The 15,094-nt window shown below is 36.5% G+C and overlaps 1 protein-coding gene across 9 annotated transcripts in view; it reads right to left on the bottom strand.

The window, feature by feature from the left end:
* Nucleotides 1-15,094, bottom strand: part of DNM3 (dynamin 3) — a 187,100-nt gene that overhangs the window by 111,258 nt on the left and 60,748 nt on the right. For all 9 annotated transcript variants that reach the window (XR_014895264.1, XM_085300254.1, XM_085300256.1 and 6 more), the window contains one exon: nt 13,679-13,792. Coding sequence is in view for 8 of the 9 variants with exons in the window: in XM_085300254.1 (XP_085156380.1) it covers nt 13,679-13,792 (114 nt within the window). In the remaining variant the exon portion in view is untranslated. The remainder of the gene's footprint in view (nt 1-13,678; nt 13,793-15,094) is intronic.

The following is a 15,094-nucleotide window of genomic DNA, read 5'->3' as shown; positions in this document are numbered from 1 at the left end:
CTCCAAATTTAAAAGCAAAAAAAAAAAGTAAGAAAAATAAAAGAACATTTTAGCCTTGTGGAGAATAATTTTATCATTGGGCAGCATTCATAGGCATGACAGAATTGTCACAGGATGACAAACTCATAAAAAAAAATATGAAAGTTTATTACCACCTCCAGAAGGCACTTAAGATGAGCTCTAGGTAGCAATTTATTATTGATATAAACACACTCACTATGAATCAAGATTACTGCAACCATGAAAGTGACTTCCATTTAAGAAACTGCAACTAGAGGAAAACCTCAGAAGATTATCAACTTTGTCAGAAGCACTTTAAAATCTCACAGTATAGCTGGGGAGCTATTTAGTAGCAGATTTCAAATATTTGAAGTATAGTGTTAGCCTGTTATCAGAAGGAACCGAGATACTGTTTTTTTTTTGGGCCTACCCTTTTCCAAACAGGTATCAAGTGAAAAAGGAGGGACTGAGTCTGAAGATCTAACGCTGATACATGAAACTCATTGACTAAGGATGAGAAAGATGCATAAAACGACCAAATAGCTTTGAACTGTATTAGAGGACTGTCCCAGTAAAGATTTAGCATCTTTTGGGGTTCTCAGAACAACCCCAAATCCCTTTTCATTTACTCCATTCTTCTGGAGCTCTGCTTTTGCCAGGGAACAAGCTTAGAGGGACAGAATTTCCAGGCTGCAATGTGGTGAGCTACTCTGGTTCTGCTTAACCATCTCGGGAAGAATTCACGGACTAACACTGCTGCAGTCAGCAGCAAGATTCAAAACTTCACCTCCCTCAGCCTCTAAGCCTACTTAGATCAGTAAAGCATTGCCTCTGGTTTTATTCAGGATCTTTGCAACCTAAACTGCAGGGATTGAAAAGTCAGCCTACCTCCTCTTCTGCAGATGGGGAAAGAGGATCCCTCCAACACTGTCTTTTCTTGACAACGTAACAATATCTTGGACCAGTGGCACATGCAGCAATTAATCTCTACTGACTCCTCACTGGGGAAAATCTGACCCTCTAAAGTAAGGATTCTACTCACAAAAATCTCTCACTGCTCAGTCTTTCCAAAATCATATTCTCCTTCCATGAGGTAAGTACCAAGTGGGAAAGTACTAAAGGGAAGAGCCAGTTCCTACACCTGCAGGGATGTGCAGGTAAGGAATCCTCTTGGCTTGCTCATACTGTGCCCTGTTTTCTCCAATATAGCAGCCTTATCTCTGGAAGCTCTTACCCACCAATTTACTTKCTCTTACACACTGATGTGGTGCTGCTGTTCCTAAGGGAACCAAGCACTCTGCATATTAAACTTCTCTGCACAGCTTCTTCAAGCCTCTATCTTCACTAATTAAAAATCTCACCATTGCTTGGATACATGCTAGTCTCCTGTCATCAAAACAGCAGAACTGGATACACAATCCAAAACACACACAGGACGCTTGGCCTGCCACCACAACAAAGCACTCCAATAGCCGCTACTCTCTTCATTGGCCTACGACTGTGAATCCAACCTGCTTGCATTCAAATTTAGCGTATTCATTCTCCTCGAAGTTAAGAGTTCTGCAATCTGCTTTGTGCACGCCTCTAAGAGTTACAGGTCTCGGAGAACCTACCATCATCTAGGAAGAACTGTATCACGTGGCTATTATTTAARACGCCAGAGTTCAGAGCGCACATTTAGAGGTACATAACAACTTGTTTCAAAAGCTGCCCAGGAAATTAGAGGGTACGCACCTTTTGGGATATACTCCCAATACTGCCTTCTGCCTCATATCAACCAGGCATCTAGTCAGACAAAAAGCTACAGCAACAATTCCATATGTGCATTTTAAAAACTACTTAAAAATCACCTGGAGTTCTGACTTCAGAAAGGCTTAYTATGGAGCGCCTGATAAGAGTGTTCCTTTGTTTTAGATCAAGGTTAAGGCAGATTTATATGAAAAAAAAAGAAAGAAAAAAAGAAAGCAAGTACAATGCTTAGAATCAACAGGCACGAGTAACAGAGAAAGAAAGAGTCCACAGGAGATCAAGGATAGATGCCTGTAGGGAGAATATCTTAAAATCTACAGTAAAGTCATACTTGGCAAAATTCAATAGATCTGGTAAACATCAAAGATAAAATTTAGCAGGATAATTCCATCAAGCACCATTAAAAGAAAAATGGGACCAGCAGGGTTACCAGTGAAAAACAATGCCAGGCCTAATAGCACTGATCTACCAGAAGCAATTTATTATGACACCAGAAATAGCTATTTTCACAGTGGATGCTTGAAATGAAAACTTTAAAGCTTCTTTAAGTCTTGAGCTATAGCAAAGTATTCAGCCAGCCAGCCAAAATAGCTGAAGGGAAATAGGAAGGCCACATGTGGAACTAATTACTCATGTAGAGGCTATGACAAAGAACATTTCTCCAGACTTTTCATGGGGGCTTCACTTTCAGGAAGTAACTCTAATTACTGTTCAAGTCTCGGCAGCCTGCATGCCGCTGACAGTTCCAAGAAAAAATGAACCTATTTGCCCTTTTCTTAGTCTGAAACGCCAAAATATAAAAGCATAACTGGAGTCATTAAGAGGAAACAAAATAAGCACCGGTTTATTGCATTAGCTTCTCAAGCACAAATCTTTTTATAAATTCATTCTTTCAGTCTTCACAAAACAGCAAATTCTGCGCCTACGTTAACTCACTTCTCCGTTGGCTGCAGTGAAACTGTACATCTTGACTTTTTACAGCTTTTCCATACTGGGGCCCACTTCCTGCCCAGCTGAAGAAAAAAATCTGGCCTGAAGATGAAATGACTGCTTAACATTACACTAAAACATCTGGTACCATTTTATACACAGACCCATGTCTGAGAGCAGGCAATTCTAGCGGTCTCACCAGCGGCACAGTGCATACCCAAACCTCCCTAGGGTGACATCATCCCATATATGGACTCTCAGGCCCAGCCCTCCCCCTTTTCCTGGTCCTAAATTCATTGCCAGATCCCCAGTCTGCTGCAAATGTGCCACGTCAAGACTGGAAATCACAGCACTTCAGTGTGTTTCAGTGAGTGCTGCAGAGTGTGAGGGAGAGCCGAGCACAACCCGTGATGCAGGAAGGCAGTTTTTCCCAAAGACTAAAAGAGGATTTAAAATAAATAAATAGAAGCGTCCGGAGATCCTGCTCCGTCGCCCCAGTGTTCAGACTACCTGTTCAGGACAATGCTGTTGTACAGTAGTCTGCACATTGGTTAGACTGGGCAAGGCAAAGCAGCGAGATGGACTATTGGGGACGCAAGTTGCCATTGCCAAGGAGAAGACAGTTACTGCTCCTTTCAGATCTCATATACAGTATTTTTCTTCACAGGTTTTGCACACTAGGGAATAAGAAACGCTAAGGGACACTGTGAAAAAGGAGGACTTCAGAATAATGCGGGGAAGACATTCTGGTAAGGCCTACTTTGGAAGAACACCTGGCCTATGACCTGGCGAACCTAGGTGACTCCCCCTCCCCCATTCCTCCAGTCATCACTGCAAGAAAGATGGAGCTCTGATGATTTACCAAAACGTATGCAAGAAACGGGAGAGGTATATTACCTAGAGAAGCGTACAAGAGCATAGCTAAAGTTGATCATTTTCTTTTTTTTTTAATTTAAAATAAAGCTTTTTTTCCCCCCACAAACTAAAAAGGTAATTTTTTTTTAATTGTAGCAATCCGTATAAATATTTAAGGAGTAATTTTTTTAAATGTAGAAAAAAGCTTGATAGAAGTATGTATTCTAAATAGTTCCTGTTATAAAGTATGATCTGAAGATCAATTTTAAGAAAGTATTTTCTGTTGAAGTAATAAAATAATAGAACAGAATGCATGAATAATAATTTAAAATATTGCGAAATATTCTGTCTCACCATTTGGAGAATTGTACTTCGATTTTATATGCAGTTGAAACTTCTTTGCAAATAACCTATGCTATATGCTAATGAAAACTGGGAGGAAAGCCATAGGGAATATATGGCTACTACTCCATGCTCAGCTTCTGCCATGTAGAATACAGAATCTTTGATTGTCAGGAAAAGTTATCCCAGAAAGTAAAAGAAGTGATAGAAAAATAATAGACGAATAAAACAGAACTAACAGCTTTCCATCCCAATACTTGGCTGGCTATTGCTTAGAGGGATCAGGAGCAATTGATTGTTACCGCTCTCCTGTATAGTTTGCATTGCTGATATTTCTTCTAACATTCAAAATGATAAGTTACTTTGTCCTGAATCCCACTGATAAAAATGGAATTTGTAAACGAATGCAGAAGTTTGCTTTGGTGAGTTTCCAGCTGTCCTGGTAGGGGAAAAAAACCCTCAGGCTGAATGAAATCCCCACGGAGAGAATAATACAAAAAGTCTGGGCTGCAATTTGATACCAGCTGAACTCCAGAGTCAGCTCCCCAAAAGTTAACACTAGTAACAAACTACTGCAACTGGGGGGGGGGGACACTCTATACGGTGCTCACTATTGCTAGGAAAGCTTTGAATACTTGTATTATAAACAAAATTAGCATAAATATACTGCTATAAATATTATAGTCAATTTACTTTGCAAAATGCATGTTATATTTTAGACAGCCTTGTTGCTGTGCAATTTTTAAAAAAATGTATATTTTGATTACCTTTTGCATTGCTCCTTCAAAGATCAATAAAAGTCCTACTGAGAGGAGATGACCATATAGTATTAGTACGACAGTGCTTTCACTGGCTGTCTTAAAAAGCCTGTGAATCAAGAAGCAGCGCTGTCATTTCCCTTACCCTCCCAAAGCTCGTGTATTTTGACTAAAAGATGTGTATTTCATAATTTTAACYACCTTCTCTTCCTTCATTTAAAAAAAAAGTCTTTAGATTTAAATTCATTTTTATTAACTCATTAGAGCATGTGAAAGAATTTTCATTCTTGTCCTAATTTAAAGTGAAGTTGCAACACCCAGTTATTTGTAGTTATTAATAGAAAATCYGAACAGACAGGAAGAAATCGAAGGGACGGAACAGAATTCAAACTTGCATTAATATTTCTCAGTCTTGCTTTAAATATGATTGCTCTTTTAGGCACAGAAAATCTGGAAAACTTCATTATTTAGATTTTATTTAAGCAGCAGAAAAATAGTTTTCCAGTTATGTTAAGAAACTTGCTCAGTTATGCTTTCAAGGGAAATATGATTGTGTGTACATATTTTTTCTATATAATGTTTAATTTCATAGTCACTTTTTTCTTAATTTCTAGATCAGAATTATAAAGAAACTGTTGTTATGCACTCAATAATAGGCTTTTAATGAAAATACCAGTAGAGAGCCTGTGTCAACTTCTGCTAAATAGAAGACGACAATGAATACATGTGCAATTACTGTTTCTCTTATCTTTAGCCCACTATTTGCATTAATCTTTATTTTAAATGACCTTTCTGTATTTAGGAAGTGATTCCCCTCCCATACACTCATGACTCCTCAAAGTTACATTTTTAGACTGTAAGGCTGAGATCTAGGAGGCCCCCTTGGCATGGGGTTTGGAAAAAGGGAGGGAGATTGCAGCGTGCAAAGCAATAGATACAGAAAGAAAGCCTGTATTGTTAGGAATGAATAAGGAAGTATCTACTCAGCTCAGTAATCAAAACATTTTCAAAGTGAATTAAGCGATTCTATGATTCTTGAAATACTGCTCTTTTATCTGAAAAAAGTTCTAACTGATAATAATCACATAGAAGACAAGACCTCTCCAGTTATAAAACAGAGGTTTAAATATGCATGTCAAAAAACACACGATAGCTGTATACAAACTTTTCAAGACCAAAAAAATAAAGACATTACATTTTGTAGTGACTGAAAATTATTAATAGGGTCCAATACATACTCACTCATGGACAGAGTTCTGCGTAACCAGCATTATACCGATGCTTAAACCTGTTGTATGTATTAAATGATACAGTTCATGTTATTATAGAAAGAACAACAGGAAAAGCAAATTAAAACTAGCATGAACATTTAAACAGATCAGCATTTAAATATGATGGACTTTTTTTTCATCTTTAAGGAGCATGGTTTATTTAGTACAATCAACAAAACTATATAGGGAAGAGGGGGAAAAAATGACTTTTCCTATATATTCTTCAATGCAAAAAAAAAAAAAATTTTTTAAGAAAAAAAAGGGGGAAGCCGCTCAACCATACAGAAATAAATACAGATCAAAAAAGCATCCAAAGACAAAAAAAAAAAAATTTTTTTAAAAGTCACTTGTCAATTTTCAGCCTTGCCATTAAGTTGCATGTTGTATTCTGTATTAAGGTTAACGATGCTGTTTAACGGGTCTGTATTTTCAGACGGCTACAAGTCACTTCTGTCCTTTTCATACTCCTTGCCCGCCTTACTCTTCACAGCCTGTACTATCACCACACGCGCACGCACACACACGCRCACACATTTCTGCAGACCACCCAAGTATCATTGCTATGTGGAAAATTCTATAAGCAGAAGAGCCAAACGCATGCAGAAAAATCCCAACTTCTGAAGAGTGTTAAATGATTATATTCTTTTAATCAAAATCTATTATACAGAATGAAAAAAATATTTTCCATAAATTCTAGGTTTAACTTTTTTTTTTTTTATTATTTCATCAAGGCTATAACTTCACTCTTCATTGCCAAAAGCTCTGCTTCTTAAGCTGTAAGCTGAACTTTATAAAAAATATCCTAATTAAGATAATATTAAGGATCAGGCTTAAAACTACAAAAAGACAGGAAATACCAGAGTTAGGAATTAAACTCTCCTGAATAATGCTACTGTGCTTCTGTGCTGCATTTTATGCTGCATTGCAAAATAGTATCTAAAAATAAAATAACAACCTCCTCTCAGATATAAAGTCCAAATCGCAGTTGGAGAGAATTTACTTCTCAAATCAATCTATAGGCTATCTAAACTTACAGTCAAATCCTTAATATACATTTCTGTAACTAGAATATTTGTAATCTTGAGATTTTTCTTTGTTCACAATATTTTAAAGTATTCTTGAAGTTTTTATTGACTTAATGAATGAACTAGATACAGCATATGCAGATGTTAAGCCCTTTTTTAGCAACTGAGTTAAAGTTTGATTTTAAAAGATGATATTCCTTTCACAACATAGGAATCAAATGCAGATAGCTATCTAGTCATCAGTAGTACCCAATGAATTAATTTAAAGCAAAATAAATCTGCCCCAATTACTGAGGCAATATAAACCTCTTTGCTGTTTCTTTTAAAAATTCTCTTTGTATACCATTAGAAGAATATGCAATCTTTCACTTACAACTTTTTCTCTTGGCACCAATTCCCAGATAATTTTTAATAGAAAAACTGTTAAAATGTGTACTTATATTTTTCTAGTCTTTTCATACTGTAAATTTCAATGATTTCTACTGTATAATTCTTTTGCTGTTTCAAGAAGCACTCATAATATGGAAACCTAGACCTAATTTTCTCCCAGACTAAAGATCATCAATTTCTTCAACCACCAGATGCATGTCAAATTAAATGAAATCTATAAATCAAGCAAAACTTTTTATATTTGTTTTAAATGCATTTTTGATTTGTCATTTTTTGTTTTTTAAATAAAGCCTCTTACTCTGAGGCGGGTAGGAGGACATGCCACCTTAAAGGATTCAGTTAAAATTTTACTTAGACCTATAAAAATTACAAAAACGTATGTTAAACATATTATAAAGTCAAAGTAAACATATTTAACGGCTTGGAATAAATAAATGATGTCTGAATTAGCTAGTCATGTTTTGTAATTGATTCATTTTGCAAGATATCTTATTCTATCCTGTTTGAAAGAAAATTGATACACTTTATTCATATAATTGATGTATTTAATTCATATACTTCAACCTGCCTATTAGCCAAAGACACAGCTTTTTCTTTATGGCAAGATAATGATTAATGCCAGAACACTGGAATAACTATAATATTAATTTATTGTTAGACCAGATCAGTTTTCATCCCAGTACAATGTAAATTATTATGCTGGTTTTTTGTACGGGATATGTTTGAGAAGCATCTGAAAATACTAGCTTGTGACTTACCTACGGTGGCACTAGTGAGCACGAGGAATTGAAGAACACCATAATAAAACACAATTGTTTAATCTGTGTAAAAACTGATACAGCTATTTTTWCCCTTTTAAAACTTCCAGTGTATTTTATACTTTTTAAAATTAATAATACCTCAATAATGTGGTGTGTGTCATTTCAAAAGTAGGTAACATTTACTGTGTGTATTTTATATACAGAAAAGACTGGCAAAGTAATATACCTTGTGGAAATTATGTTATTTGGATGCTTTTGAATTATACCATAGTCTATACTTAACTTTATTGAGCTTCAGTAAGTTTTTCTGTTATTTGCTTTTGAAGTGTGGATTTCAGGAGAAAAGTAAATTTAAATAATATGCTAAGTTGCATTTATTTAAATAGTATGCTTGCTGCTAAAATGCAACCAGTTTTCTTTCCAGACTATTTCCTTTAGCTGGGTTACTGTACAAGCGGTTGCCTCCATTTATACAGGAAGATTTTTATTTTTAACATGCAAGATTATTGTACTTATCTGCTCCTAGAAAATATGTACTGTATAAACATATCCTTTATCTTGAACTTCAGTATTTCTGTGCTTCCAAGAAGAGTAAAAACATCTGGCTAAATTACTATGCTCTGTGCAAGTACAATACGCAGGCAAACTCCTGTAGGAATTGCATCTAAAATAAACCAGTTTCAACTTTTTTTTTTTTTTTTTTTTTTATAATATGTTTGTGTGACCAGTCTGTTGAAATCACTTCTCTGATACATGTCAGCACAATGATAACTAATGTACTGAAATGCTTATATTTTTCTGAATAAAATCAAATTATGTTCTTGTTCTACAGCTCCCAATGTTTTAAAGTTTAATTCTGTTATGTGTGTTCCCCCAACAAAGCCCCCCAAACCGGAATGGTACAAACTGATTCACACCAGCGGTGATGGCTCCAAGGGACTGGCTGGACGGAGTTGTCATGTGTCTGCCTGTCTACACTTGCTGTGCAGAACATCCTCTCACCTGTACAGCAGGCACAGACAGGCAGTCACATGACAACCCAGCCTGAGTGACAGCCAGCCAGTGGGAAACAGCTCTGACACTAGAGCATCTTCACCAAGAGCTACAGCCAGGAGTCACTCTGGATCTCAGACTGTCGGTCAGTAACCAAGTCGTGTATTGCAACCCACCTAGAGTCAAGCGAACAGTGCCTATAAAATACAATAAAACCCACTGATGAAATTTTTACTGTGCTTTCTATAGTACTCTTTTCCTAGTTGTTCTGATTAACTCACTAAGTGTTATTTATATGCAGCTTTGCAGCACCATTGTAAATTGGAGGACAAAATATATTTCTCACTCATATTTTTAGGAACCTACTTTTTTAGATTATTGTCAGTGTAAAAAACACTAATCCACAGAGCAGCTCACTGCAGGTGTTTATTCCTATAAACAGGCAGAATGTTAGACCTTAATTTGTCCCCTTTCCACACCATCTTACCTCCCCCTAGCTATTTTCATTCTTCCACCCCAAACCACACAGAATTTGACAATTGAGAATAAACAGTGAATTATAAGCTGCATCTAACACTGGATGCTATACTTTACTACTGAAACAAAATGGAAATATTTGAGCTGGAAATGACAATAATTGGAATTTTTCAAATAAATGTAAATTTCATATTTCATATTTTAAAAAGTTCTTATCCTAGAATCCAGCTTGGCATTCTTTGCACACCAATAATGCCAGTGAAATCTTGGGCTGCTTTAGACTAATAAAGAATACAAGATCACATTCTCTGCCTATGCCTTACAAAAATCGTACATGGCTTTACAAACAGTTCTTTACAGAACTTTTGATTCACAAACTCGAATGACGTTCCCCATTCTCAAAAGTCATTTTAATCGAATGCAGAAGCTGCTAATTCACAAACTTCAARTTTGCAGTTTGACTCTCGACTGCATAAACCTTAGCACAAAGATCTGCAGCTTTTCACACTTTTAAAGCAGTAATAACCAAGACCTGAGATGCTCRGATTTATTTTTTTTGCAAGTGTCTCATACTATTTTAGCCAGTATRACATGAAATACCCTACTAAAGAAAACTGTATTTGCAAGCTGAATGAATATATTAATTTTGCACTTATTTACAACTGCCTCAAAACTGTACGCTCYATTACTCATGTTTAATTTTAAGCAYGGTGAAAAAAGCACAAAGACATGGCACTGGTCATGCATCAAAATTATGAAYGCAAGCAGCTACTCCAGSATCATAAACTAATTCAGATTAGTATCCACACATTTGAAAATAGCATCAGTTCAATATTTCCACAATTACAGAACCAAAAAGCATTCTTAAYCACTGATTCCCATCTGATCAATAAAATCCTATTGCATGTTTGAGAAGCAACAAAATCATGTCAATAAGGAACAAAAGAAATTACTTAAGATCTGAAATCATACAACAAATTTTGAAATCTTTTGCCAAAGTAACTKGCTTTAGTATGCATTCCACTGTGAAGTCTTCACTATAAAAGCCATAACTCACAAGTAAGAGAAATAATTCACATCCTTCAAAAGGCACTAAGCCAGCAACTACTCGCATTCGGAGAGTGATTTTTGTCTCACAGTAAATTCCAGACTTCACGAAAGGGGTTCAACTTACACCAGAAGGGGTACACAGCCTTAGAGGTCCTAGCAAGCGCTGTCGCTTAATACGATGCATTCTCAAAGTTTCTCAGTGGTTCACAAGAAGCTACAATAGTTCTTAGGGCAAGGGTGGGGGGATATACTCATCACTGTGGCTAGCCAACGGCCAGGGATATCAAAGGTGAGACTTAATTTTCTGCCTCTTTCCCAACTGCGATGGAGCGGGTCCTGCTACTGCGAAGGAGCTGGCTGCAGAAGTGGCTGGTCCCCGAGCAGGAGGCACAGGAGATGTGAACTCCTCATGACCTCACGGAGCACACATCCACACGGAGCCTGGGCACAGCCCAGACACATGGAGACGGGCATCACCTCACACATCACTGAAGACTACATATCTTACCAGGGCAGAAATACAACAGCATACAGCCATTTCGGTAATCATCTGAGAACAGGATGTGACAACTACCAAACCTAGCTGCAAGTGAGGAGAACATTTTAAGGAGACAAAATGTAATTATCCAAACTGGAGTTCAGCCAGGAGACCAAACATTTGCTGCTTAAGTTCAGAAGCAGGTAGTTCATTTCTGAAACAAGTCACTAGTCTTCTGATTAACTTAATGGTCAAGCTGTGGCTTTAACCATTTTCAGAAAAGTATCTAAAATACAGACCTTACTAATTTTTAAGTCCCATTGAGAAAAACCTCAGTAAAAAAATTCAGCATAAAGCTTTGTGAACTCTTTCTCAGAGCAGAATAATCAAACTATACAGCAGATCTATACTTGAAGAAAAACTTTTCCATGAACAAAATACTGAATACTGGGCTGTTATCTTCTCTTACCACGGTCAAATGTTCCTAGGTGATCTCCCTTATCAGCCTGAAYATACTATTGATATTTTCATGACTATCAGAACCAACTGTTCAGCACTTAAGGGACAGCATTTTAAAACATACATACGGGAATCAGATGGCAGCCAAGCCCTTRCATGTCTTTCAGACTGCTTCAAGATTCCCAAGCGACTTTTCCTAACAGACTATCAAAACACACTGTTTATTTTCAAGTGCAAAGCAGAAGGCATTCCATAGGTATTTTCAGGAATTTTTATATTTCCTACTGAACAAAATTCAGACTCCCCTCCCCCCAAATTCAAAAACCGCCATGGCACAGTGCAAAAGCATTTTTAAGTGCTTGAGATGAAAGATAGCAAGAAGTGTTAATTTTGATGCATCAGTTACATTTACAATTAAGTGTACCTAATTTAAGACAACAGATTTACCACAAGTTACCAAAACTTATCAGAAAAATGACAGTTCCCTTTAAATTTTCATAGATCTTTACATTTCAGGTTGTTAGTTTATTTTTGTTATGTTGTAATAAAATACTTCAAATTATATTCCAGTAAAATTTTGAGGATAAAGCTTTTCTTCTTGACCCAGCACTTGGTTCCCTCCCATTGACTGATATCTCCTGTTACAGTAAATACATTTGTATCCCTCTAAATTGTTAAAAACAAAACAAAACAAAAAAACACACGGAGGAGGGAGGAAGGGGGCCAAATCTTCCAGATTAACCAACTCAATCCAATCTTCCCTGATTCTTAGGGGCTATCTCAAAATGAATACYGACTTGGGAAAGAAAAAACAAACAAACAAAACACCCCCCAAAACACTAGCGACCAGAACAATTTCCAACGTCAGTAGAACTACTGAAGTTAACTACTTATYAGAAGTACCACATTCTGGATTTGCAGAACTTTGGGCTCTGGTTTATGGACATGTAGTGCAGGACTTTTACACAGGGGGTCTAGAAAATTCACTGAAGTAAAATGGTAATATAGTTTAAACAGAATGTGAATTGTCTGCACAGTCCATCGGCTAACTTTGTTTTGTAATTCAGTATTTTGATTATTACTAAATAAGGTAGAAAATTGAGTGATATTTTAAAGCTTGTCAAAAGTATCTGTTTACTTGTGCCACTTCCATTCAACAAACTASCTGAACTTAAAAGCACTAACTTTTTGCTGAAAACAATTAATTAAAAATAAAAATTGAAAATGAAAGGAAAAAATATTTCTGGAATGCCTTTTTTAACATTAACAGCACAATTTTTCTATGAAAATCAAAATAAACCTAAAAAAAATCCAAGAACTTGATTGTAAAGCTAATAGGGCACCAAATAACTCTATTTTAATCTTCAAAAATTAAAAATAGGATGGCTATTGAGTTTGARGTTGAGAAGAACATTGCTAATATTGTTGTAAGAAAATGACTAAGTAGAATAGATTAGCGAAAAATTGATTCCCAAAGCTGTCTAACAATATATTGAATAAAGTGAGGAAYCTGGATGTCATGTTTTTTGTAGAACTGCTGTTTTCTGATTCCTTTATTATTCACCTATATATTTTTGATTAGCAGCAATATTTCTTACCAAGGTGCATTTATTGGCTTTTCAGTAGCAAATTTGAACTCCATATCAAACTGGCTACAGAACTCTGCGGCCAAGCTTTTCAACTTCTCAGAATATGAAGCAGGAGAACAATTGCTATCATTAAATCAGTTGCTGTAGTAGCTCACAGCAGTAACTTTACTTAGACAATTTTTTATGGCCACCTTATAGCTGACATGTAAGAGGAGTCCAAGCAGGCACAGAACAATACCAGAACGTTCCAAACTAGGCTTTGCCTTCTCCCCTGCTTCCAGTTCTATGTGCGAAACCACAGGAAGGGAGGAAAAAAGAAAAAACAAACAAACAAACCAAGAAAAAACCCAACACACCCTGTATTTATGCTTCCAACATTTCTACAGAAGTCTCAGAGGGTCAGTATCTCCATAAAACAAAAATAGAAAGTTGCAAACCTTAAAACGTTCTTTCAGTTCAAGTCTGTACAAGCCAATTTAGTATTTCAAGTTAACATCAGAGGACTGAATAAATCCTGTTTTTTCAGTACTCAGAAGCTCTTAATTCCTTACCTCATCATCTTTATACCAGGACAAGCTTTCTGCAGTCAGAACAAACCAGTATTCCTTGGATCCTCCTTTCATGATTCCAATGTTGTTGATGGTCAGCCAGCCTTTCCGGATGACCTGCGCAGAGGTGCAGTCAGGTACAAGTTTAGTTCATTATTCATTTGACATTGTTTAACTACCAAATTCATTCTTTCAAATAAAGAATAAAATAAGAGGTGGTGCATTTTCTTCCTTCCCTGGCAAGTTCAACACAGGTTTTACAGATTCCAATCAGTCAAGAAAAATGTAATATATAGTGAAAACAGTGTTTTCAGACAAAAGATAACTTGGAGGAAGAGAGAAGCCTAAGAATGGCCATGTGGGCTTGAAACATGGTTCAATATCTATTCCTTGCCATCTGTAGATGTTTCAGTAGGAATTCCATTCTGTTCAGCATGCATGTTAATGTAAATGTAAGCTCCCAGAAGAAAAGCAGCTTTGGTGTGCACAGAGCAAGAGACTACTTTATATTTAATAACCAAACTAAATAAGCAAGAGATTAGGAGTTGCACCTAACACACTGGTAAAAATGTTGGTAACACATAATTTATTAATTTCCACCTAAAACCTAAGTTTTCCTCCAAACTTAAGGAGATCTGGGGAAGAGGGGGAAAAAAAAAAAGCATTCTCCCTATTACTCCAAGATCAGCTAAGAAAGAACATTACCARGAAAGTGGAATATACATATATCACAAAGGGGATATACATCTGTCATTGCCCAGGGCAATCAAAATAACTGAAAACACAACAAATTAAATTTGTTTGGACAGGGGAAAGATGCAGACCATATAAATATTATGTTCAGCAAAATCAGGTTACTCAAATTCATGCACAGACAGAGGGCTGTGCGCACACTACCACTGCATGATAAATACACAATCATTGACTGTAGGAGTTCTGTGTGTAACTGGGCCACACAATCACTGCGGCTAAGTGTGCCATGTTCTGCCTCCCCAGCAAGGCAGAACAAAGATTCCAGATTCTATAACCTTTCACCAAAGCTGCTTAACCACACAAGCTTCATATKCCACTTTTGCCTGAGGCAAAGACTACCGGCATTCAATCTATACTGTAATCAGCATTGCATTTCTTCTGATATTTCACCAGTCCTTTCTTTGAAAAAGAATATTTGCACAGATTCATGGCAGGCACAATTTGGGGTACTGACAATCCCTAAACTTCTAGGCTGCTTCAGAATCAGCAAGCTCAAACTGGACTTGTTTATTACAGATATCTGCAGAGGGCTACTAGATAACACTTCGGCCAATGAAACCTTTTGAGTATCTGTTGGAGGTTGGGACTCCATTCTGAAGGAAWTAATTTTAGATGCTTGCTTTGCTAGTTAAAAAAAAAATGCAAGGTATTTACTTTCACCTGCCA

Source organism: Rhea americana, unplaced genomic scaffold, assembly GCF_003343005.1.
Source record: "Rhea americana isolate MKP2758 unplaced genomic scaffold, rheAme1 scaffold_162, whole genome shotgun sequence".
In the NCBI taxonomy this organism is placed as follows: domain Eukaryota; kingdom Metazoa; phylum Chordata; class Aves; order Rheiformes; family Rheidae; genus Rhea; species Rhea americana.
The sequence above is the reverse complement of the archived record's forward strand: the minus strand, read 5'-3'. Positions and strand labels throughout refer to the sequence as shown.